Genomic DNA, 27,424 nt, shown 5'->3' on the forward strand with positions numbered 1-27,424 from the left:
ATTACACAAAAAAACTTGCTTGAACTTCCCTGGTGAAGTTCCGTTCTAGATTACAAAACCATTCTGATTGGCTGTTGTGAAAATGTATGTCAATCGTCATTTTACTACACGTGTTCGCTAAAATGTGAAAATGCAGCAAAATGTGCAAAATGAATAAAATATACAGAACAGATGCAGACCAATGTACGATTTCAAATTAAAGATCATATACAAGATGAATTTCATTCATCATTTCGAGTTTTAGTGTAGAATTGTGATTTTTTAAAATCTGTTTTTGTTTGTTTACGTTTCGCCAAACATGTGCGCACTGCCGTGACCTCTAGACCGGATGTTCATTAGGGAAGTTCAAGCAAGTTTTTTCTGTGACGTTGACGAAAGCATAAAATATGTTGATAATCTCAGCAATATGGAATATTGAGACAATGTGACTGGTACACGATGGAAGATAAATTATCGCTTGTTCAATATACTAGGTACCCATTCACCGAATTGCGCGTTTAAGTTGAGAAATGTACGATTGAAACGGGTTAGTATATTTTCCCGTTCATGACCATGGTTCTTATAGAATACCTAGGGGTAAGGTATAACACGTACGGAGGCATTTTCTTTCTGATCTGGTGCCAGTGGTCGTAGTAAGCACACCCCTGATATAATATAATCTGCTAAATGGGTATCTCAGAGGAAAAAAAAATTAGCGCCAATTTCTGCGCTAACGTGGTGGCCGGTTCCATTAGTGTTTAAAGGGGTATTTTAAATGAAAGATATCAGCTTGCTATTTACCTCTACTAGCCAAGCTATTCCTTTCTAAAAGGAAATTTTATTTTCATTTTAGGTAATCCTATATATTGCATGACGGTTTTAAAATGAAACGTTAGAAATATCATATATCCGTTTTACGTTATTTTGTTTAAATGAATTTAATTAAAAAACACACATTTTAAAGTATCTCTGTGTATAGCAAAAAAAGAATTTCAATACTAAGAAGTATTGAACGTGCCAGTGAAAATGATACGTGTATTTTTTATGTAGAATTATTGGTATCTGAAGCGTTTGCCGCAGGATTTGAGCGAAAGAATTCGGATAACATGTTTTTTATGGAATTAGTTTGCGCTGTAAATTGTTCCTGCATTTTGCTCTGAATTTCGGATTTAAGAAGTGTTACTTCTGACTTTAGAGTGCTTAATTCAGATTTTACAGGACTTAACTCTTGATTTACTGTTGTGTTCATATTTTCCTTAATTTTATGTACCTGCCTGGCGACCTCTTGTGTTATTTCCTGATCAAATGTCTGAAATTTCTCCTCAATATGCTTAAGAATAGCCTCGTCGTTCGTCGATATTCCTGAATCACTTCTATCTGTTATAGTCCGTGATGAATACGAGTCTGGTGTAACATCCATTGGTATATTTTGTATGTCTTGGTAATGCAATGTGAATTCCTTCGTGCTTTGTACATTTTGCAATTCCAGAGCTGAAAACACATCACAAATTGGTGTCACATATATAAGCCCTGGTGTTCCACCTTCAACAATACCTATAACTGAAAGCTCATTGTTTTCATCCGTAAACACTAATGCACCAGAGTCCCCGAATTCGGCGAATTCTGTTTCTCCAATATTCTCTATCTCGAATTGATTATGCAATAAAATTCCAAAACTATGAATCGATGCTACCATATTGCTCAGTCTTGCCGCTCCAGCAGAAAATCGAAAACGTCCTCTTGTCCAACCTGATGAGCAACCAAATTTTACAACCGTAAGTGTTTTACTTCTTATTAATCTATTAACTTCTTCTCGATTACATATTTTTCCAGTCGAAAATTTTGGACGGTCGATTCCTGAAAACGTTTTAATTTCAGATATAGAGATATAGTATTGATGGAGAAAAAAAATAATGCTCGGAATGAATTCAAAAACATTCTGCGATTCCAGCACTTTATGTTATTACACTATTACTACCGTTACCTAGATATGCATGCTATGTTTGAATTATTGCTTAAACGTTGCAAAAAACATTACTTACACAAATTGCTCAAGGTCGTATTGGAATGACTGCAACGAATGCATTTATTATTACCTTTATCTAAGTGAATAATTTCGAACTATAATTTGTACCTGGATTTCTATGATATGGACATGCTGGAAAGTCTCCAGAAACGGGAAATCTGTCCTGTACTTTAACTACCACTGCCTCTACTCCAGTTTCGCCATTGCCACCTTCTTTATAAACAGCACGCACCCCTGTACCAAACGATCTTGATCCTTCTACAACTGGTTGGTGAGCTTCAAACGTTTCAATATCGTTTCCTAGGCCTAGGTTACAGAATTTCCCAAACTGTTTCAGTTTACCCATGTCTGCTGGAGACATAAAAGGATGAGCACTTGTTAAGCAATACATTTCCCTATCTACTTCAAAGAACCCGCCAAGCGTTCCCCCAAGAACTTGCCCTTCTGCGTTCCTCAATCCGCCATGTATAGCGCAACCCATTTTAATATGCTCATGGTGTTCGTTAGGAAATGTGTACGGCAAGACAACGCATTCGCGTACATCGACATCAATTCCATCTATTACTTCCGGTAAAGCGGTCTCATTTAAGGGAACAAACCCTTTTACCTGCACATACAAAGCGATGCAAGTGTTCTGTGTTATATCCTGATGTTTTGTTCTAAATCCTTTGGATTTAAACCAGCTGATAGAAACTCTAGTCAGATTTGTGTGCTGTTCCATAAGGGATTTTGAATTTTTGTTTAAGCATTCTACAATTTCCTCTGTTTTGGAATAGTCTTTGGGAAAGTCTTGTTCAAGTTCTCTAATATGTGTATTTTCTTCAGAACAAGTTGTTGATATTTCATTAACATGCCTTATGTAATACCGATAATAACGATATTCAGTTGTTTCATTCTCATGTGGACGTGTTCTGTAGATAACAAATGTGATTTGTGTGTTGCTAAACTCGTGTCTATAGTCAAGAGCAGGACAGACGTGGATAACATGAAGAAAGCTTTCTTTCATGTAACAGCAAATAGCAGTGCATATGTTCTGCACAATTTTCGAAGACATACCAAATACTTCTGAACCACGATCTAGTAATGTCTGGTCAGGTAGAATTCTTTCATTCAGTAAACGATTGGCCTCTTGTACATCTTTCATATCTATGCATATTTTCCAAACTTCTGTATCTGAAATATAGTAGAACAATATATATATATATATATATATATTGCCAATATCTTAAAATATGTTTGCAGTACATGTACTAGTTTTGAAATTAGCGTACGTTCCGAGCAAGAGGTTGTTGATAACATGTACAAAAAATTTAAATACCAATCAAACTAAACTATCATACAAATTTACTTATTTTACGATTTCAACCAAATTTTGAAAGGTCACAAATATTTACTATAATGATTATTTTAATAACGGTGTTGTCATGCCTTTTCAAAAACAAGAGCGTTTAACATTTTTGTTATATTAAACCATGTTTTAGCAAAATAAATCAAAATTTAAACATCAGCATACTACGGAATCCTGTTTCCGCCATCGACTTTTCGACAAGATGGATACGCGACAACTTGAAATTAAGCATTTAATTTCAACTTGCCGCGCTAAAAATATTCCGCGAAATGTCGAAATCTTGAAGTTTTTAACACGACAAATGTCTCACAAATTTCAACTTCTCGGCCAAAAAATTACCACAAAAGTAGAAATTAGGAGAGCTAGTTTTAACTTTTCGAGCTAAGACATTTCCTCGAAAAGTTAAAAAGTCGAAGTTTGTAACGCGACAATTGTCGTGCAAACGTCAACTTGTCGACTGAATTTGTAGGACGAAAAGCAGAAATGTAAGTCTTAACTTCTACTTTTTGCGTCAGTTCTTCTCTCCGCGACAAAGCGATACTAGAATTCTTAATTTCAAGTTGTCGCGGTAGGATAAAATTTCGGTAGCACCATTTATCCGGTGTGTGTATCTTATCAACTCCCCGAAAAAAAATGGCGGGCACAGGAGACGATGCATGTACGAAAATTAAAAATCTTAAAAAAATATAAGTGTAGTGAAAAACGCTGATGATATACAATTTTACCAAAACACCGATTACCGGTTTAAAGACTTCGAGCCCCGATAAAAATCGTCCTGGAACGACAAGCAAAATCTAAGTGATAATATCGACCAACGTCTTGGTCGAAAAGCTGAAGACCGCTTATTCAACTTCTCGCGCCAGATTATGTGTCTACAAGTTGATGTTTGTACGACAATTATCCTCGTCAAAAACATAAACTTTTCGCGAGACTTCTCTGCGCGAAAAGTTGAAGTTGAGACTTTTAAATTTCGACATTCTGCGCTTGACAGGTCGACAAGTTGACATTTGCACCACAATTCTCTACCTTTCGCGGTACATTTATAGCACGACAAGTTGAAATAAGAAGCTTAACCTGGTCGAAAAGTCGATGTCGGAAACATGATTCTGTAGTATATTGATAAATGATACCAATTTTTTTTCTAAAACACATATTAAGTGTATTTTAGTGACTTTTTAACACTGGGTAGTGGTGGTAAAACAGATTGTATTATATCATTGTGAGATTCGATATTCTTGAAATTTTGACATGTTGACCAAAGTGTCTATATCAACGACAGGTTAGCTGGTGTGTTCTGTATAAATCAGATATTTGTGATACGTTTATATCATATTTTCGTGTACGCTTCATTTCGCTATACAAACTCAATCAATATTAATATTCATATAATGCGATAACAAATCATAATAGTATCTCTTCACTATGTAGTTTCTTTTTTCTGAAAAAGAAACTCTAGTGATGAAATGGTAAATGACAATGTACTGCAAAAACAGTTTCACGACCCAACTGTGGTCTGTCATTGCGTGCCACTATCACATTTAAAATGTTTTAAAGTTGAAATCTTATATCTGCTTTAATTGTTAAAACAATAGGTACTTTTTCAACAACATACCTATCCTCCAGTCAGAGATATTTTTTTCCTTGTTTCTATTTCTGTTTTGGTCATTTTCATCTCTGTCATCTTTTGCATGATCCTTCTTAGAATCGTCTTCACTGTCTGATCCATCGCTATCGCTTGGATCTCCAGGGTTACCACCGCAGGCCACAGACATCCCGTCATTAGGATACTGATCTGTCTTCTTTGTGCTACCATTAGACTCTCCCTTCGGAACATCAGAGTCTGAAACACCGTTTGTGGCAGAGAAGCTCGAAACAATTTTACCAGTTATTCCATTCCGCCCGGCATGCCTTGATTCCTCAATACTTACATGTGTATCGTTGTCTTAAATATGATATAACAATTTTAATTTAAACCTTTTTGTCAATTTTTGAATGTCATCCCTGTATAAATCTGGAACAGGCTAAACTATCAAGTGTAGACTGTCAACAACAGACAATAAACGTACCGGGGACACAGTCAAGGTTTTATGATGTCTCCCCCAGCCCCCACCCATCTGGGGGAGACATATTTTTATAGCCCTTTCCGTCCTTCCTTCCGTACGTCCCACTTCAATTTCGATCAATAACAGGAGAACCATTTGACTTAGAACCTTCAAACTTCATATGGTGGTAGGGCTTATGGAGTAGACGACCCCTATTGTTTTTTGGGTTACTCCGTCATAGCTCAAGGTCACAGGGGCCTGAACATGCAAAACCATTTCCGATGAATAACTTGAGAACCACTTGACCCAGAACATTGAAACTTTATAAGCTGAATGGACATGCAGAGTAGATGACCCCTATTGATTTTGGGATCACTTTGATAAAGGTCAAGGTCACAGGGGCCTGAACATGGAAAACCATTTCCGATCAATAACTTGAGAACCACTTGACCGATAATGTTGAAACTTCATAGGATGATTGGACATGCAGAGTAAATGACTTCTATTGTGTTTTTGGTCACTCCATTAAAGGTCAAGGTCACAGGGGCCTGAACATGGAAAACAATTTCCGATCAATACCTTGAGAACCACTTGACCCAGAAAAGTGAAACTTCATAGGATGATTGCTCATGCAGAGTACATGACCCCTCTTGGTTTGGGGTCGCTCTGATATAGGTCAGGATCACAGGGGCCTGAACATTTAAAACCATTTCCGATCAATAACTTGAAAACAACTTTATCCAGAATGTTGAAACATCATAGAATGATTGGACATGCAGAGTAGATGGCCCTATTGATTTTAGGATCACTCAATTAAAGATCAAGGTCACAGGGACATTATGATGGAAAACATTTCCGGTCAGTAACTTGAGAACCACTTGACCCAGAATGTTGAAACTTCATAGGATGATTGGACATGCAAAGTAAATGACCTCTTTCGGTTTTGGGGTTACTGTACTCAAGGTCAAGGCTGCAGCAAACAGAACATGGAAATCCATTTCTGGTCAGTATCTTGAGAACCACTTGACGCAGAATATTGAAACTTAATAGGGTGATAAGACTTACAGAGGTGATTACCTCTATCGCTTTTGGGGTTACTCTTTAAAAGGTCAAGGTCGCAACGAACAGATCATACAAATCCTATTTCCAGTCGATAACCTGAGAACCATTTGACGTAGAACCTTCAAATTTCATAGAGTGATAGGAGTTACAGGGTAAATGAACCTTATTGTTTTGGGGTCACACCATCAAAATTCAAGGTCACAGAGGACTAAACATAGAAAACTTTTTTCAGTCAATACCTTGCGAACCACTTGACTCAGAATGTTGAAACTAAATAGGATGATTGGACATGCAAATGATTTTGGGGTCACTCGATCATAGGTCAAGGTCACAGGGGCCTGAACATGAACAGTTTCCATTTCATAACTTGAAAACCACCAAGCTCAGAATGCTGAACATTGTGGAATGATTGGACATGCCAAGTATAGCAGCCAACAATCAGTGTCGCTTTAACTTTTGCTCCTGTCCCCTACTGACTTACTGCCTGTATGACTATGCATTGCGGGAGACATGCGCTTTGAATCCATTAAGGTAGTAGACAAGTTATGACAATTTGCAAAATCCGTGCGATTACATATACTCCGTATGTGATTTCGGCATCTTTCGGCCATCGCAGAAAATCTTTCTCAAAATAACTGGAGAATACCGAAACGCACTCGGAGGGTACGTAAACGAACGAAAATTGCCGATTGTCATAACGGGTTCACTACCATAACTGCGAGAGAAGATCCTTCTTACATTTTGCAACTTAACAAGTCTTTAATTCGTTTCAGATGCCAAATAATGACAACCCGAATAACCAGAATAAAATGATTAAATTATCATGTCATATCCAGAACAAAGAAGAAATTTGGTTTTATATTTGACCACATATCAAACAAGTATTTCACAAATGAATTGTAAGTAACGAAGAAATTGCCAAAGTGTCGAGAGTCGGCGTTCCGAGTTTCATTCATACTACAACGTTTCTACAATGAATTTCATCTTCTGTTAGTTTCTTCGTCGAAAAATATTCGGCAAGATTTAAAAGTATGAAGACTCATTTAACTGAAGCTTTAACTGTCTTGCAGCACTCCCTATATTCTTGATTGTGAAAAAAATTCTCAAGTGTAAATGCAAGGAAGTGAATGGAATGCATCACTGGTCATTATACAAATTAATGTTGTGTTTATACAAAAACGCTTGAAACGTTAAATGAATTAAAATTTTACTTTTACTTTACGTTTTATATTTACTAAAATATTAAAGAAAGAAAAATTGGTCTGTATATGCTTAAATTATGTTTGCATTTGAAAAATCAATGAAAGATATCTGGTGATCAGAGAAGAAGAAGAATTCAAATAAAGGATTACCTTTATCTCTGGGTACCGTGCGATGATGTCCAGTGTCGCGTCTCATCGTACCAGCTAATTTATGCTCGTCTTTTACGTTCCCGTGTGTACTTTTGTCATGTATATGACAATGGCATTTGCACTTTCTGCACATGCAACAAATATCACCTACAAATAACATAATTATAAGAACGTGCCAATATATGCCAAACTTTTCTTTGCAAATTTCTATTGGAAGTTACTTTTTCATATTTGTAAGCTTTTTAATAATAAAGTGCGAAAATCAATGTATGAGTAATAGTTATAGTATGTGTGAAAGTGTGTTACCAGGATATATCAGAGCTAGGGGTACATCGAGGGTATTTTTCTCTGCACATATCGTCGAGGCCGGTAGGCCGAGACAGATATGTGAAGAGAAAAATAACGAGATGTACCCATAGCTCTGATATATCCTGGTAACACACGAGCACTACATATTATAACTGTTTTATCGCATAGTTTATCATTAAAATTTATATATCATTTTCATTTAAATTTGTTTATTATTATTTTTACTATTTTGATTCCCTTTATGCGCCTCGCCGACTGAAACACTAAAACTTCTGTTTTAGAAAATGTGTTCCCCAGATAAAAGTACCCAACACATTTCTGCATTGGTTTTAAATCTTTGCATTTCATTGGCCAGACATATTGTAAAACTTGTTGTTTTGTTTGTAAAAAAAATCAAAGAAAAAGAAACATTTGAGAAATCTCAGAATTTCATGTATTTCTGAATTTGGCAATAACTATCAAGTTTTTGAAATATTCTAGTTTATTTATTCTTTTACTTTATAAATGTAGGTGTTTGTGACAATTCTTTCTCTGTGAACTGTAAATTGGAGCTAAAATCATCTTTTCTTTGAAAGGAAAAAATTATACTCCCTTGATAGGACCTCAATAGAGAAAAAGTGTTCCGATATATATCGGAACAGTTTTACTGTGCTGATATATATCGGAACACTTTTTTTCTTATGAAACTCCATAGAGATTTCCGTGTTGATATATATCGCAACAGTTTTGTAAGATATCAGCACAGTTTTGTAGTAATAATGTGTGTTACTATGTATAACATGCTGCAAAGATCAAAGGAAAATTGCTGCACTATGCGATAATAAAAGATACAACTTCCGTTTTGACAAGGATTTTTGCCTAAACAGTAAGCACCTTTCGTGAAACTGAATGTTCTATTTTAAATTTATTTATATATGCCTTCTGAAAGGCTTTTAAAAACAAAAAGGTTTGTTACTAGACAGTTATTGCCTAAACGACTCAAATGCGCTCAATTTGGACACAAAGAACTAATTTGATAAATCTAGCGCGTCCCCATGAACACTTAATATAACAAAACTATTTGATTGTTACTGACGTTATTGTTTTATTTTTGTCTAGTTTAACTAATGTTTTCATGGTTCTTCTTTAAAATACCTGTTTCCGATGTGGCGCCATTACAAAAGAATCCTGGTGCATTTGGTTTAGCTGGTTTTGTTTTTTTGCTTTGCATCTGCAGATGGTGATTTCGGTTCTCCTGTTTTACCCGTTGCAGCTGCTCTTGATTTTCTTCTTGAACCCGCTGTAGATGGTTTCGGTTTTCTTGTTTTAGCCGTTGCAGCTGCTCTTGATTTTCTTCTTGAACCCGCTGTTGATGGTTTCGGCTCTCTTGTGTTAGCTGTTGCAGCTGCTCTTGATTTTCTTTTTGAACCCGTTGTCGATGGTTTCGGTTCTCTTGTTTTAGCCGTTTCAGCTGCTCTTGATTTTCTTCTTGAACCCGCTGTCGATGGTTTCGGTTCTCTTGTGTTAGCCGTCGCAGCTGCTCTCGATTTTCTTTTCGTACCCGCTGTTGATGGTTTCGGTTTTCTTGCTGCAACCGTTGTAACCAGTCTTCATTTTGTATTGCACTGATTGCTATTAACATCATAAGTTTCTAAAATTAAAAAAAAAAACACACATCAACAAGTGTTATAAGGAGGGAATTATGTGTTCTCGTCGAATATTTGACAGGCACAGTAATGTGAATTTTAAAAATCAACAAATGTGTTTATTTCCATAAAATTTGGAAACGCAGATACATAATTTGATTTGCGTGTTTGCTGTAGGGTAAACAGCAAGTAACGGACGATAATGAATGGACGTAAAGACACATTAAAACCACCCATAGACATTCATCAACTCATTTAGAGAAGATCTGAACCAGTTTCACTTCTACGGACAAAGAATTCGGTTAACAAATATTCAACCAAAAAACAAGAAACTAGAAACCTCTGGGCAATATAGTAACATGCAAACATTTACCCATCAGCGTATCTACATTCTAATTTGAACAGTTTCTACCAAATTGTCAAGCTTTCTATTTAATGTTCATAATTCAAACAAGCACAAATTCTTAAGTATAAAATTTATTGTCTTACATTATCTTCTTTAGAACGTGGTGAATAGACTTAAATAGTTATTCACACTCCAACACTTGTTAAAGCATTGAAGTTGTTATGGCTTTTTTAATGTCTCCTAACGAATGTTTCATAAAAACGGCATTTGTATCACATTCATTGCATGTCGACCACATAAATAACCAGATTAGTGACTATTATGGTCCCATTTCAGAAAAAATAGTGAATAGCCCTTTGTTAACTTAAGAAACCTTTGTTAGTCAGGTTATTTTGAATTGGACTATTAATAGCTACGATTTAGAGAATAGGTAGAATGCATCCTCGATTGCTACGAGACCCGCCCGCCCGCTTAGCTCAGCTGGAAGAGCGCAGATCTACAGATCTCGGGTCGCCAGTTCGTATCAAGGGCAGGCGTATGTTCTCCGTGGCGATTTGATGAAAGGCATTGTGTCTGACATCATTTGTCCTCCACCTCTGATTTATATGGGGAAGTTAGCAATAACTTGTAGAAAACAGGTTTGTACTGGTACAGAATCCAGGAAGACCAGTTAGGTTAACTGCTCGCCGTTTGAGGCCGTGGGTTTGTAGTACTAGGACTGGTCAGCCCGGTGTCAGTATAATGTGACTGGGTGGGGTATCATGCCACGTGTCTACGGCGTGATATTCCAGTGAGGCATAACTATAAATCAAAGTTGGATATTGTGTTCACTGCAACAAGTAGACACCGTTGATTATATGACTAAAAATTTGTTGAAAAAAAACGTTAAACACACACACGCACACGCACACACCAAAATACTGTTGAAAAACGGCGTGAAAGCCATAACAATCAAATAAACAAACAAATTGAGTGATACAAATATAAAACATACGTCATTAATACTTTTTTGGGGGAGGGACGTAATTCTCACTCCAGTGCTCAACCTCTTAACCTGTTGAATGGACATACGCATATTGCTTTTGCAAGTTGAATAACTATTGAAATTTTTATGATACAGAAAAGTCACTTACACTTAAAAATAAAACTAATTAAAAAAACAAAATGTTATGAAGTTAGCTGCGCTGCTTTTGCATACAATGATGGACAGTTATTTATTACCTTAAACGGAAACAAAAATGATAATTCAATACAGCTGGTTAAAGCTGGTTAAATACGCTTGGACATTCCTGGCTACATAGTTACCAATCGTTTCTCCACATGCTACATGCAATAATTTCTACCTAACCAAGCGTACAATAGAACAAACAATGTCACTGAACAACAAACAATTTCAGACCAATACATAACACACACAAAATATTTCTTATTGTTGACAATTAAAATGTTAGGGTCAAAGCTAATAAGTTAACAAAATGGAACAAATCCATTTTGATTATAAATTAAATTTATGTACACATTTGACAGTTTGACAGTTTGATCATAATGCATATTGCTTTGGACACGACATACCAGTAAATAATCCTGTTGCTTAATATTTACGCCAGTTGCTGGGGGACCACGTTGAAGAGAGTCGTTCACCTCTCGATTATTTGGTATTCTCTCCTCTTCAGTCTTCGGTTGATTCTGCTCTAATATTTTGAACAGAAAAATACATGTAGTGATTGTCATAGTGGCCTCCGTGGCTTAATGGTTAAGGTCACTGACTTCTAACCACTTGTCCCTCACCGATGTTGGTTCAAATTTCACCCGGGGTTTTTAATTCTGCAAGTGAGGAAGCCATCCAGCTGGCTTACTGAAGGTCGGTTTTCTATACAGGTGCGCGCTCGTGATGAAATAACACATGGAGGGACACCTGGGGGTCTTCCTCCACCATCATTGCTGAAAAGTCGCCATATGAACTATATACCTACTGTGTCAGTGCGACGTTTAACCTAACAAAACAAAACAGTGATTGTCATGTGCAAAATAATTAGTTTTACTTGCGTAAACTGGACAGGAGTCCAAATTTACATGTCGTTGTTAACGCCATTTTAGAAACTGGTTATCTAGCCGAGAATCTCACATAACATTATAAAATGATCGCTTAAAAATAAAAACAAGTGAAATAAGGCATGAGCCTTGCAGAGAATTAAGATAAATACCTTGCCCGTCGCCTTGGCCTCTTTTTGGTGAGCCTAAAAGTATTTATTAATAGAACTTTGTTAGAAGCTAGAAATTGAAAAAAAAAAAAAATCAAAAACACAAAACTAATGCATTTAATTTAAAAACAAGCATGTTATGAAATTAAATTTATAAGAAGACCCTTTTGAATCAAAGAGCGTGGCTAATCCAAGTTATATCAGATGGTTTGATTTTGTTTGTTCATGATTACTTTCACGCCTCTAGCTCTGACTTTAAAAGATGATTTACACCCTATAAACGACAGTATTCCCCCTCTTCCTGATGCGACCGATCAAAACAATAAACTGACCGCTAAAAGCTGAAAAACACCATTTTAAAGTGACGGATATCCTTTGTTGGTATGTATATTTATAATTTATTTGAAGCTGAACATGATTTCTTTCCTTATACATTGTACATGTATAATTTTATTCTTATAACAGGTAAAATTATAGCTAAAACACTCGATTGATCACTGATTTTGTTTAAAACTTGTACATTGTCGGCGTCAAAAGTACATATTTGCTTGCTTAAAGAATGATCTACATATATAAATCCCATTGTTTCATGCATAAAGAAACAATACTAGTTTGGTAAAATAAGATAAAATCATTGCTAAAATCTCCAGTTTGTTCATAACCGTCAAAGATAGAAGATTGGGTGTGATATCCTGACTGTATGCATGTTTGCTTGTTGTACTGTACAAATGTTTGCGACTTTCTTAAAAGAGACTGTATGCCTTTTAGCAACTGACTTATTTCTTTATACGTGTAAATGATTCTGAAGCATTCAATTTATTAATTAAATAGCTAGGATAACGAGTCACAGACGCCCTCCTATGGAATAGTACATGCATAGCAGGAAGGATTCGATATTAAATGACATGAAATTTATGAAGACTGATCAATAGAGACAATTTGGTGTTTTATTTACTCCTTTAAAGGACAGTCACAAAATGTAAAACAGTGTCACTCGCAAATACGTGTTCAGATCAAATATCAATTTTTGGCAAGTCGGCATACAGTGAATGTTTTTTACCGTCTAGATAAAAAGTATTTTTTCAAAAGCGCAACAGCTATACAACCTCCTATTTACATATTTTTATGTAGTATGCACGCTTATTTCAGAGAGAGCATGGATAACTGGATTACAAATCAATTTGATGTGTTATTCATCAGTTTCGTGACTTGGTCGAGTGAATTTTCATGCTGAGTGTGATCAGTCAAAATTTTGTCAGCATATTGTTAACATAACTTGGTTTTTTCATCTATTATTATATTATCACCATATACATATATTTATGTTCGAATTATCGTTAAAGTTAAATACACACAAAGTGTAAAGGAAAATAGTTAATTTTAAGACGACTTCTTACCTTCGGTCTGTAAGTTGTTTGTTTTGATCAATCGCATCAGGAAGAAGGGGGAAATACAGTCGTTTATAGGGTGTGTGATTGCGTAGGACCAGAAATATTAACAAATCTAAATCAAAGTACGAAATGACGGAAGACACATATTTAATAACATTTTGTTTAAAAATGGAAGACATGATGCAGGCATATCAAATATATAAACTGCTATTAACGGCTCAATAACGTCAAATATGACCCCGCTCTGGGGTCACATGGTTTATTATTATTATTATTGTTATTGTTATACCAGATTTATATAGCACCCTTTCCATGATCAATTTCACGCTCAAAGGCGCTTTACATAGTTCAAATGCAGCCACACAGGGGGCATAATTCACCCTCTACTAGTACCCACACAGAGCGACAGAGTGAGACAAAGACCCCACAGAGAGATCAGAAATTAGATACAAGCTTGTCCGGCTAACTTAGCCTAGCTCGTCGCGAATAGACAACCTGGTTCTTTAACGTGCCCGATGTATAGCACTGATACACTCAAGGATACATAGACTTAAATAGGGAAATTTTCTTGTCCAAACCCACAGATCTTAAGAATTTGATATTTGTTATGAAGCATCATCTAGTGGACCTTAACTTAGATTGTTAAAAAATTAACCCCCTAGGTTCAAATGTGGACCCGCCATGTGGTCATATAGTTTATATAGACGTATTTAGGAAAACACTTTAAAAATCTGCTTGTCCAATCCCACAGGGCCTAGGGCTTTGATATTTAGTATGTAGCACCATCAAGTGGGCCTCTACTAAGATGGTTCAAATTATTTCCCTAGGGTCAAATATGGCCCTGCCAAAGGGATCCCAAATTTTATATAGACTTATGTAGGAAAAAAAACATTAAAAATCTTCTTGCCTCAAACTGCAAGGCCTAAGCTTTTGATATTTGGTATGTTGCATTGCCTATAAAGTTGTTAAAATGTTGCCCCTGGAGTGAGAAGAGGTCCTGCCCTGGGTGTCTAAAGTTGAACAAAGACTTATATAGGAAAAATCTTTAAAAATATTATTCCTGAAAGTTCAAGACCTAGGACATTGATATTTGGTACGTAGCATTGCATAGCGGGTCTCTAACAAAATTGTTAACGTTATGCCCCTGGGATGAAAAGAGGAGGTCGCTTGGTATATGATGTTTATGCGAAAAATACTTTAAAAAGTATCTGATCATATTTCCTAGACTGTTTAATTGTAATTTACTGATTACCCAAATAGGGGTCACTCCACTGTGACAATGACCTACTAATAACCTACTTTCTTGTTGTTTTTTTACGATACAGCCTTGAAATTTTGATGACATATACAGTTTTGTACACCGGTCTGAAAACTCACTTTCAGTGACTATGCATGTGACCCTCTGACCTTCTTTCTTAATATTTTAGCATCGTTTGGCATTTGAAACATGTAGCTCATATTACTCAGGTGAGCGATCTATGGTCATCATGCCCCCCCCCCCCCCCCCCCCCACCTTGTTATTCTAATGTGCTTCATTCAGGTAAATGAGCTAACTCGAAAAAGAGTGCCTCCTCAAAATATTTTAGTTATTAACAATCTGTATTTATATACCGTTCTAACATGGAAAACTGGAATTGAGAAAGTATGATTAAACGGTCAGAATTCAGATAGACTATAAAGTTTTACTTACCTTTTGGACCATCCTCGTTTTTGTTCCTATTTGGCGTCGCCATCTAGCACTTGGTGGGTCACTTTGCTTTAGGACGACATATCTGTTATGAAAATATTTATCTTAAGATTCAGTTTGTGTACGTTGATGACATGTGTTTACCTATTCTAATATGGAACAGTGAGACAACAGTAACATATTTGGTCCATTAGTAGTAAATCAGCAGACTAGTCTTTCACATAATGTGGCAGAAATGTGGTGTAAACAACCTTACGAGTTGACCAATGTTTACAACAGAAACAATGTTGGAAATCAAAAGAAGCCTGCTTCATTCATGGATTATACGTTTCCTAATCCTAAGCATGGGATATAGAATAGCTTGTCGTTGCATACCTTAAAATATTTGTTTTCTTTTCAGTCGTGAGTTCAAACCCAACTAAGATAAATATATTATTTTGTTTTGTTTTCATTTTCATCTTTAAAATATCACTTTTAGCGGGGGTGGGTAAATTGATTAAGGTGCCAACCGCTCAACACGTAGATCATGGGTTCGAGCTCCACTGAGCAACGGCCATACCTTTGCTTGTGACCTAAGTAATTTTTCTGTAACCATTCCTCGACATGTCGACTTATTAAAAAAAGACAGAAGATAATGCTGTAGAACAAAAATAAAGTACCATGACTTCCATGACCTCTTGTGGAACCAAGAAAGGGTAAGCAATCATATCTAAAAGTATCTGAAGTGTTGTGTAAATACCTAACGTTAGAAACAGTTTTACCCTACATGTTGGTAAGTATAAATATTGTCTTTTTAAGTTAAAAATGGCCCTCTTTTGTAGTCTTATGTTTTCATATTGGTCCAGTTAATGTTGCACTCATACTAGATTTCAAAAGGATGTGTTTGTCATACTTACTGAATACCTGGTTATATGTGAATCACTTATGCCATGTATTATAAAATAAAACCTTTAAAACATGAATATTAAGGGCAATGTTTTTCTAATCAGATAGTTTTTAACTTCGTTTTTAATAATAAACTCGTTGATTATCACATCACATATAGTTCAGAAATGCAAAAGTTTTATTTTTCGTTGATGTTGTTTTTTTCTTTCTTTCTTTTTTTTTTTTTTTTTTTTTTTTTTTGATAATCTAATCGGTCTTCCAGTACACCCAGGGCCAAGTGATGAAGGTTGTTCAAATCACTTGATAATAAATTCTGTGGGTTCGAGCTTTGCTCGGACGGACTGTCATATGAGCAGCCCATCGGTTTGTGGTAGGTTCTTCCAGGTGTCCACCCTTGCCTATAATAATGCCTGAAGGGGCAAATTGAGTCTTCCTCGACCGTAAAATTTAAAAACTTTTCATATTTGCTCAACAATATTAATGTGATGAAAACTTTTTAAAATACTGGCATGTAGATGCCTTTACGCAGATACGCAGCTGCGTAGTGAAAATCTGGCAATCATAGTACACAATTAATTGGCTAATCTCTTTGGTTGCAATAAGAAGTCTGTATATATATAATCTCTTTGGTACCAACGTATCCCGAGGGATTCTGAAGATGTTATAACACGAAAATAACATAACGCTATTCTAGCATAAAACGCGAAAAAACGAATAAATGAATACATTATCCCTCAACGTCATTAAATTTCCAGGAAATGCGCGGGAATATCCGAGTTGTTTTTTCACGTTGACGTCATTTCCATTTGAATTATCCGTTTTGGGGCCGTAATACGTTTACGCTCTGCCGCGAACGCGCATATATAAAAAGGTGTTATAACAGCACGTGAGCGTGAGAATCTCTCTGTTAACACACGTTTTCTCTCCTGTTAAAACACCCCCAAAAAGTGACAAGAACAGCAGTTTTATGCTAGAATATATAGTGAGTTGATTTAATGTGCATTGAAATTCACTAATTGTCTTTGCAGTATTATAACAATTTAAGTATTATTATTTAGCCATTATTTTATTACCCTTCTATTTGATTGCTTATTAATCCCCCGTCACAAATGGTGGGGTTATAGGAATGGTCTCCGTCCGTCCTTCCGTCTGTCCGTAACACTTTCGTGTCCGCTCCATATCTCCTAAACCCCTTGAAGGATTTTCATGAAACTTGGGTCAAATGATCACCTCATCTAGATGATGTGCAGAACCCATGAGTCAGCCATGTCCGCTCAAGGTCAAGGTCACAACTTAGGGTGAAAGGTTTGAGCCTTCTATTTTGTGTCCGCTCTATATCTCCTAAACCCCTTGAAGGATGATCATGAATCTTGGGTCAAATGATCACCTCATCAAGATGATGTGCAAAACCCATGAGTCAGCCATGTCGGTTCAAGGTCAAGGTCACAACTGAAGGTCAAAGGTTTGAGCCTTCCATTTTGTGTCCGCTCTGTATCTCCTAAACCCCTTGAATGATAATCATGAAACTTGGGTCAAATGATCACCTCATCAAGACCCATGAGTCAGCTATGCCGACTCAAGGTCAAAGTCACAACTCAAAGTCAAAGGTTTTAGCCTTCCATTTTGTGTCCACTCTGTATCTTGTAAACCCCTTGAAGGATCTTCATCAAACTTGGGTCAAATGATCACCTCATCAAGAACTCATGAGTCAGCCATGTCAACTCAAGGTCAAGGTCACAACTCAAGGTCAAAGGTTTGAGCTCTGTATCTCCTAAACCCCTTGAAGGATTTTCATGAAGCTTGGGTCAAATGATCACCTCATCAAGACATTGTGCAGAGTTCATGAGTCAGCCATGTCAGTTCAAAGTCAAGGTCACAGCAGCTAAAGGTCAAAGGTTTACCCTTTCACTATCCATAGCAGTGGCGTGGGATTTAGTTGTCTTTCAGGCTACCTTGTTTTGTAACAATCTGGACCATGTGAAATATTACAAGCTTACCGTCTAAGTTAACAGTTTAAGGAGGACATTTCTGTAACAAAATTATAATACAATTTAAAAAAAAAAATGATAAAATGTTGGTTTAGAAATCGGCAAAGTTACATTTTCAAGCCTAAAAACTTCTGATAGGACTTTTTGTATAAACTATAGCACTGCAGACGTAATTTGTCACGCGTAAATAAATGTATGCAAATATCAATTATTCCATGGTCACAATTATCGAGCTATTTCTCCGTAACTGTAAATCTCCATGACAAAACGAGTTGTTTTTATTTTGTTGCTTCTATAATGGTAATTACACATAATTTTCAATAAAAAATATAGAAATATCAGTTTCTCTGTAAAATTAATGACAAAGTAATACAAACATTTACAAGTCCAATATATTGATGTTTACCATAAAACAACATGCACAGTACTAATACATGTACGTGTAGTTAAATGTGGAATACATGCAGTGTATTTGTTAAAATGTTGTTTCGTCCTCAGCTTGCGAAATTTTACAAACTTCAAACAAAAAAGGAAAGAAAAAGTAACAAGAAAAGTAATGAACGAAACAAAAACACAGTATCAGTTACTTTCATTAAATTCCATTAAACTTCAGACAAAAATAGAAAGAAAAAGAAAGTAGAAAAAATAATGAACAAAAAAAATAACACGGTATCAGTTACTTTCATATATTTAAAATTCAGTTGAATATCAAAATTGTATAGTCTTCTGTATAGTATCAAAACTGTAATATTTGACATCAATTATAAAAATAAGTTACATAAAGTTCATGGTCGTCAAAGCAATACTACTTCAGCGACATGACCTGATTCACCCGAGTATTAGTCCAGTATATCTAGCTTGAAAATGCACATTACCTAGAACTAATTGCAAAAGTTTCATTTTCTAATATTATGGTAGGGAACTTTTTATAGTTTATTGTGTAAAAAATCTCCATTCTCAGGTCAATGGAAAATGACTTTTTGTAGGGCTTTATGAGAGTGTATGTGAGAAAATTGAAAATACGCTATAATAACACTAAATAGTAACTGTAATATAATATAATCAGTTTGACTGTGTTGACTTATTTATTTTATGTCGGGATAATTGGTTTGACATAAAACATTATCTGTAATCAGTAACTGGTACATTTTTGTGTCACTTCGAGATATGATTTTGCATATTGTTGTATTTTAGGTGTAAAATTATCCCACCCACTTTTGAACAAATAGTTATATTTCGGAACAAAATACAAAAGTCCTTTAAATTATAAAGACTTAGTATTTATTATGTCCAGAAAATATTTTTGAACATTTCATACAATTGTTTTTAAATGAAATTATTAAATTTGATTTTATTAATATCAAAACTGCATCGATAACGTTCTTCAATCAATACAAATAAAGACAAATTGACAATTTTACTTCTTACAATAATATTTTGAAAATAGTCATTATTTTCTTACTTATCACAACACATATAATTCATAATTATTATGTGAGTTTATCTCTACCTTCTTAGGACATAAAATACTTGCACACATCATTTCAAGTATGCCATGGAAATGTAGTAATAATAAATCATGACATATATCAATTTGATGAAAGAAAATGATACACATTTACTTGAAGATAAACATTACATTAAGTTTTTAGAACTGTACCTAACTACCTGAAGTACATTGAAATAAATATATAAAAACGTATCTTTCAATTTCACAGCATTACAAAAATAGCAAATATTCAAGTGTATAAATCATTAGAACTTAACTACTATTTAAATGCAAAAAAAATGCATTTGTAACAAAATTAAAAAGCAGTTATCTTTGGCACCTGATATATATCTAGTCATGTTCTAAGACTATTAATACATCTACTAAATGGGAATATACTACATTAATTCCAGACTATTACCGCTTAGACTGGCACTATTATTTCAAAGCAAATAATGTCATTTTATAGTGTTATATTATGATTTTCAGTCTGTCACATTACATAAATAATGTGCGTCACCAAGTTAGTTAAACATGGACTCCAAATTGAACGTGATACATTATGGCTCTGTGAACAGCCTTACTTGCTAACATATGTTTTACCGCGTTTGGAGCATAAATTGTCTCAAGTACCTCTTGCAGTCCAGCGGATGACAAGTTGTGTCCTATACTGTCCAAGAACTCATCTCTGTATGAAATCCTCCTAGTCGTGAAACTATGTTTTTCAACAGAGGATTACATCTGATGATAAATGTCGCCTTTTGGAATTATGGCTGATCAAAAGTTAATACAGGAGTGACATCGTACTTCTTAGATTGGTCATTTACAATGTGGAGCGTTGAACTGATACAGGATAAATCACTTGGATTCATGTCTACCATGGGAAGTATTTTGATACTTGATTTACCTGTATAAAGCTGCACAAATCCAGTTTGGTCTAGATGTTTTCAAAGGCCAAATCAATTTGAAGAATGTGTCAAATGGATTCTGACTGCATACCAATGTATCTGAGATTTCAGTACCAAATCCTATGCCCTAAAATAAAATTTGTCTGACATACAATTTTCTGGATCCTTGAAGTATTTGATATTAATGCTTGATATTCTTGATAAATCTGTAAGTGACACATCTGCTATCGGAATTGGTAACTCAAGATTTGATCCTGGTGACGAGCAAGCACCGTGGAATGTTCCATGGCCATCTAAGCACATACGTTGTAGTCTGCATTATCTGCAACGTACTGAAACTGACCTGGAAAAAATCCTGTGACTACAGCATTTAATGACATAGCGGCATTGGATTAGAAACGTTGCACCTCAGAATAGGAAGATGAAATCGCATCTGTCAAAGTTCATCTACAAGAAATCTGGAAGAATATAAATGGTGAACCTGAACTGCTTAACCAAGTTGTAGTGGTGTGATTAAGGACTTCGGTCTACAAGCTTTCATAATTGACTGGCCAAACGCTGCAATCTTTATCTCAGTGTCCTTTCCTGAAAACATTGACGACAGGAGAAAATCTAATGTGTCTGGTAGTAACTTTCTGTTCCTTTCTGCAGACTGGACAGTACCAACAGAAGGATAAAATGTTTTTGATGCATCTACAGCAGCAATATCAGACTTAATACGTTTTGCAGCTGTCGAAATAATTTCACGTTTTCGTTCTGCCTCTGAAAGTTTTCTTTTGTGAATTTGCTTAAAATATTAAATGCGGTATGTTTCATAATTATTTTATCTTCTTGGCCTTGTGTAGAAAGAAATGTAATTGTGTCACCAAAATATTCAATAATTTTCTTGTTCATATATCTAGTGAAGTAGGCTCTCTCTCCACAGGTTTCGTCCATTACTTGAACTAATTCTTTGACTGATAGTGCTGCCCATTCACTGCTTTCGATGTAGTTAATGACATCTTGAAATCCTTCCAGCAATTCTGTTACCTGTGGTCTTCCAGGTGATTTCTTGCTTTTTTCATCTTTTGCAAACCTGTCAGGCACCTGCTTAAAAGTACAGAAGTTTACTTTGCACATTTGATGGTAAACTGCTTCAGCAGCCTGCAAATCAAGGACTGATACCAACCTAGCATGAACCTCATTACCCTACAACTCATTTCTTACATTACGTACCGGTAACTCTTTTATCGTGCAGTAAATTGTTCGACTCTGTGGACTTTACTACATATTTTAATACAATTGTGAGTGCAGAAGAAACAATTAGATTTAAAATCGAAAGTTGTACAACTGGATCTTGTTGTCAAAGAGTAACATGCATATCCACTATTATAAGTCTTTACATTTCTCAAGTCTATAAAATCCCTTCTACAGTCTCTGTAAACTGAATCACCAGATTTCACGGTTACATTCGAGTTTCTCTAAGCACTGTCTCTGTTGATGTTATTTGCTCCCTTTTCACGTATCACAACTGTGGGCTATCCGTTCTTTAAAAATTCGTCGCAGATAGGACAGCTTTTATCCTTCAAAACTAAAAATAGGTTTTACTTGGATGATGCATTTTTTCAGTAAAATCAATTCATATATTTCTGTAATAACTTTAATATATAATTCATTATTAAAATGAAAGACCCTTGATTAGGTCTATCATCCTATCATTTCTTATGACTCAAGTATCTGTATAATAAATCGTAATGTCTTAGGTTACTATTATGAGTTTCTACCTCAAAATGCGTATTTGATATTGTGTGATATACAAGACTTCTGAGTGTTCTTACTTCTGATGATATGTCCAATGATTCTGCCATTATGCTAGAATATGCATCGCCTCCACAAATACCACCTGGGTCAACAAAGAACAACTGAACAAATCCTGAAATGTAAAAATTTTGAGATGAGTTTCTTAATTTCCATGACTGCAGAGAAAAATGAATGCAAACACGACCCTATATCTGAATTCTGTTACAATTATACTATTAAATGTAAAATGGTTGTTATTGTCAAAATATTGTCTTTTGTTTTCAATAATCACCAATTAATGGTTCGATCTAAGATAAAAGATTAGCTTAAGGTTCTGTATAAATACTACAATAAAAAAGAAATATCATGAAATAGAAATATTTGAAAAGTGAAATCAAGCTTAATGTTATCTATTTAAGACCAATTACCAGATAATATGAACAGCAGGATCCAAACAAACAATGTCAGTGAATTGGAATTCAGTCACACGCCACAGGTCTACATTGTAATCAAACTGTAAAATAAACAACGGAATTATATAAAAGTATTTAATCTGTACAAACTTTTCTCCTAAATCTTGTACTTGCATTTATTTTATACATATTACCATTCAAGCTCAACTTCAGGGACATAAATTTTCCCTGCATTTTTGTTTTAATATCATAATTATAGTTCTGTCTAGTCTGATCAGAATGAAGATATATATCAAACTTAATTCATACCTTTAAAAGATCTTCAGCAACATGAATGTACTTGTCTCCAAGCAATCTATCTTGTAGGCACATACCATGAAACTAGAGTCTGAACTGCAAAAAAAGTATACCGAATTAGAATGATAGGCATCTCAATGTGATCATGAAATATTATTTTGACCAGAAACATTCAACAAACCTAAACAAAACTGTTTAAATTGACAAAAAAAATTCTGGTTTCAATTTAAAAATAACGTTACAAAAAATCGGGAAATTGGCGCATTCATGGTCCCTACCCGCTTCCGTAGAATAAAAAAAATCAAACGGGACACTATATTTTTAGATCTAACACTTTTTTGAAAAACTGCTACTAGTATATTTTAACTTTCTGCTGTATATTTTTGGTCAGCAACTTAATAAAACTTTATTCTGGAAGGATTCAAGAGACATACATGTACATTGTATATTCAAATTTACCATCGTATCATTTGCTGATAGTCTGCCAGCTAACACAATGCGAAATCAGGACATATACAAAGTGAGCCAGATATCCTGCTGCATACATGTCAGTTATTTATAAATACGTCAGAAAACACTTACCTTTGTTCACATCTCGATAATTCTTCTGGAAAATGGCAATTCAAACCAAAGGTTTCATCGAGTTTTTAAAAAAAATGGCGGCTGTAACTTGCTAACATGTACCCGATGACGTCACTAAGAAGTACAGTTAGCGCCATTAAAAATTCCGAATTCTATGAAACAATGAAAATTTTTAGGTAAAGTTTAACGGCCCGTAGAGAAAATCCCCTAGCACCTATGGACGGCGATTTTTTTCTGGAAATAGCTATAAGAATGTACTTTCATGCAGCATCAAAAACAAAACTTTTGTAATTAGTTCCAACATTTCTCTAGCTTTACTGAACTATATTAATATGAATTAAGGCACCGCCTAGCATTGGGGATTTATCTTTTATATATCCGCTTAGAAAGAAATATTCAACGCTCAAGAAAGTGAAACTTTGCTCTAAACTGTAGTTTACATTTAGTGTCATCATACCTCTTACAGCGAATATCATACTTTGCAAAATTTACGGAAGCCATGCCGGTGACGTCATTCAGCGTTCTCGCACTAGCTTTTAGAATTTTGTTTTGTTTGTTTGCACTCCACGCAGAAACTTGACGGTCTTTACACTTCCTTACTGTTTTAAAAGTGTTTTTCAGTTGCATGTACAGTTTTCATTACGAAAAAGAAGTAAAATAATCATGTTAGCGCGGTTTACGAGTTTCTATGACTGATTCGGGGTGCTCGGATGTTCATAAAGACAACCAGTCAGCGGATTTTACATAAACCGGAACCGGAAAACATCGAACAAATTGCCTCAGTATATGCAAACAGCAAAAACGAATATCTATATACGGACGTTACCGTCTCGGGGATTTTCATCCCCTATAATTATTTTAAACAGACACGTAGTAACTATACATTTATAGGTAATACAGAATATTTAGCATATGCAAATATAAAACAATGACAAAGTAGAAAGTAACATTTTCAGCAACTGTTATAATCAAAACACATATACACTGAAATCACCTTTCAATCAATTGCAATTAAAAATACAGGAAAATAATTTTTTCAATCAATTGAAGACAACTAGCGTTACATCATTTCAAAACTGCTTAAAAATCCGGTTGAACATTTTTCACTGTATTTTTATACGACTGTCAATAATAAAAGATCTGAAGTCGAATGAGTTCTTCGTTAATAAAAGTTTAAATTTTGTTATTCCAAACCCAATAAATATTTTCAAAATGGCTACAGTAACTGTCTATATAACTCGCAGTTTACTGCGCATGACATCGATCAATTTTGTATATAGATACGCATGCGTTCTAAAAATATATTTTTTGCCATATTTTAATATCAATTTAACAAGACTTTATGAAATGACTGAAACGTAATTAAGTGTATTTACACTCCGGCTGCGTATATTCAGTATTTACCCAAACAGGAAGTGTTTCGCCAAATATATTAAGCATTGCGTGTCCTGTATCTAAATTGTAACCTGACTATAAACTATGGATACACGCTAAAATGGAACAAACCATGTGTTATAATTATTATTAAAATAGGAGACAACAACAATGCACGGAGGAGATATGATCCTGGGGCCTGTTTCACAAAAAAGTGTCACCCTAGGGTCTTTCCTAAATATGGACTTTTAAAACACATTTATAAATAGGATATAATTTTCAAAAAGGTAAATTCAAGTTTAGGACAAAACTATCTTATTTTTTATCGGGACAGATTATAAGAATAGCCGAATAGTTAAAATGAACCAACTGATATTCGTGAAACACCTTACTCCTAGATTCTCACTTTGTCATAAGTAGGCTTCGTACACCGCACCCAGAATACAAAAGCTATGATAAGGAACATCGATACGTGTTACTGCACGACAGAGATATGAAATTTGTGCTATATAAATCTCCAGGAAATATATCATTGATGACAGGCATTCTGAAACGAGACATTACACGTGCTAAGCTACGACCTTGAATTTATCAACATTTTATGTAAAACAACCTTGATGTGTTAATCCTGGAATACAAATATGGCCGTCATTGTCTAACGAGAAATGACTTTACTTTAGTATCGTGTATGACGAGGTTGTATTGCACAGTGTTCAAACTTTGAGCCATATTAAATGAGTTAATTATATTTATTCATATCGAAGTTTTATGATATTAACTAATAAAAGGGAGACCATCGGGATCCTTTAAACAGGAGTTACAAGCCTATTCTATAAAATATTTTCATAGATCGGATCTAAAATTACTTGGCTTTTCAAAATATCTTGTCATGTATCAAAATTAAATGAATAAAACTCGAAGTCGAAAACGCGGAGAATTACCGAGTAAAGAAGCAAAACAGATTTATTTAATTTGTGCAATGCACTGAAAAGGGGGCTCAGCTTCATTAAAACGCAAACTAAAAAGCACTATATGTCAGATCATCACCAAAGGTCAAGTGTAATCCATTCCAAAACGTGGTTTACTGAGATATCAGCTTACATAGAACAACTGAAGGCATCGCCACAGTCACAATTCAGGCGCGTAGGAAGATCTAAAGAAAGTGGATTCACCAAAAAGGCGAGGGGTATGGGGACCGTTTAGGTCTCCATCGGGTCCAGGGGCAGAAACCCCGACGAAAAAATGGTTTGCAGAAAATGAAAATTATATAATATTTTTAGCTCTTATTGTTGATATTACCGATTAAAATTTTACATTATTGAAGAAACCTTATATATTAAACCAATACAAATTTAAGCCATATATAACCCAATTTTAGACCATGATTTTAAAAATTAGGAGACAAAAGCTCGCACCCACTTTACATTTCGGCAAAGATGGTCATTGGTTTTTACTAAATTATTTTTAATTTTAATTTTAGAACAGAATTTTACGGATATTTTGGTACAAATAAAAATCAGAAATCCGAGTCTTTGTGTTTCCGTTTTTCGGCAAAGGCCGACTCTGATTTAATCAAAATTTACCAGTTTTATCGAATTTTTCTCAATTTTATGAAATTTTAAACAGTATAATCTTTAATCTAAATAGAACTGATATAAATGGCCTCAAAATGACTTTTTTTAAGGACACAATTAAGAACATTACAAAATAAACATTAAAAGTTAGGCCAGCATTCTTCTGTGTATGTGTTAAGGACCTATGGTGGCATACAAGCGCACGGTCCGGGACACCGGCCACCATAGGAAAGTCCAGTAGTGATGATGTACACACCGCAAAAATTAGGCGTTACTTACACAGTGAGAATGTATTCATTATTTAATATTATCACCTGAAACTGTCAGCACCGCTAGAAAATTTAAGGCAATTTTGATAAGATAATAGCAGAATGTTAAGCAAAAATAAATAGAAATAACCGATATTTTTTTTATAAAATTACCTGTAAAATGTCATACTAGCTATTTCGTTTTATAGTAAATAAATGTAATACATTACGGGCAGGAGATATCAAAAACAGAAAAGAGAAATCTTTAATAACTAAAAAATGGCAGCATTTTAAAAACATAGAGTGAACAGTGTTGTCAAACAAATTTCTCTTAAATTACCTAGCTGCATCGTGCGTGTAAAGTTTATAGCGGATTTTAATAAGTTTTAAATAAATCTTTCTTATTTTTATTATTTTGTTTTTAATGATAAAAAATAGAGTGTAGACAGTCCTTGGCCGTGGCAGTTGTCCCCTTGGATGTATTGTGTGTAAGTCAGGAAGGGAAGCCGCGGGAACCCT

General features: G+C 34.9%; 1 protein-coding gene across 4 annotated transcripts in view; it reads right to left on the bottom strand.

Moving 5' to 3' along the window:
- Nucleotides 1-695: 695 nt before the first annotated feature.
- LOC123560069 (uncharacterized) overlaps nucleotides 696-27,424 on the bottom strand; it is a 29,886-nt gene continuing 3,157 nt past the window's right edge. The window contains exons 1-12 of one of the 4 annotated variants that reach the window (XM_053552320.1): nucleotides 23,710-25,374; nucleotides 23,140-23,223; nucleotides 22,846-22,931; nucleotides 22,456-22,550; nucleotides 15,372-22,208; nucleotides 12,294-12,326; nucleotides 11,662-11,780; nucleotides 9,253-9,748; nucleotides 7,810-7,956; nucleotides 4,966-5,295; nucleotides 2,114-3,178; nucleotides 699-1,836 (exon numbers count right to left, since the gene is read on the bottom strand). In XM_053552320.1, coding sequence (XP_053408295.1) covers nucleotides 1,022-1,836; nucleotides 2,114-3,178; nucleotides 4,966-5,295; nucleotides 7,810-7,956; nucleotides 9,253-9,748; nucleotides 11,662-11,780; nucleotides 12,294-12,326; nucleotides 15,372-15,414 — 3,048 coding nt within the window. In that variant the 5' untranslated portion in view covers nucleotides 15,415-22,208; nucleotides 22,456-22,550; nucleotides 22,846-22,931; nucleotides 23,140-23,223; nucleotides 23,710-25,374 and the 3' untranslated portion in view covers nucleotides 699-1,021. Of the gene's footprint in view, nucleotides 1,837-2,113; nucleotides 3,179-4,965; nucleotides 5,296-7,809; nucleotides 7,957-9,252; nucleotides 9,749-11,661; nucleotides 11,781-12,293; nucleotides 12,327-15,371; nucleotides 22,209-22,455; nucleotides 22,551-22,845; nucleotides 22,932-23,139; nucleotides 25,378-27,424 lie in introns of those variants that run through there. The other 3 variants (XM_053552322.1, XM_053552319.1, XM_053552321.1) reach the window with 3 other exon arrangements.

The sequence above is a fragment of the Mercenaria mercenaria genome, chromosome 10 (assembly GCF_021730395.1).
Source record: "Mercenaria mercenaria strain notata chromosome 10, MADL_Memer_1, whole genome shotgun sequence".
Classification (NCBI taxonomy): domain Eukaryota; kingdom Metazoa; phylum Mollusca; class Bivalvia; order Venerida; family Veneridae; genus Mercenaria; species Mercenaria mercenaria.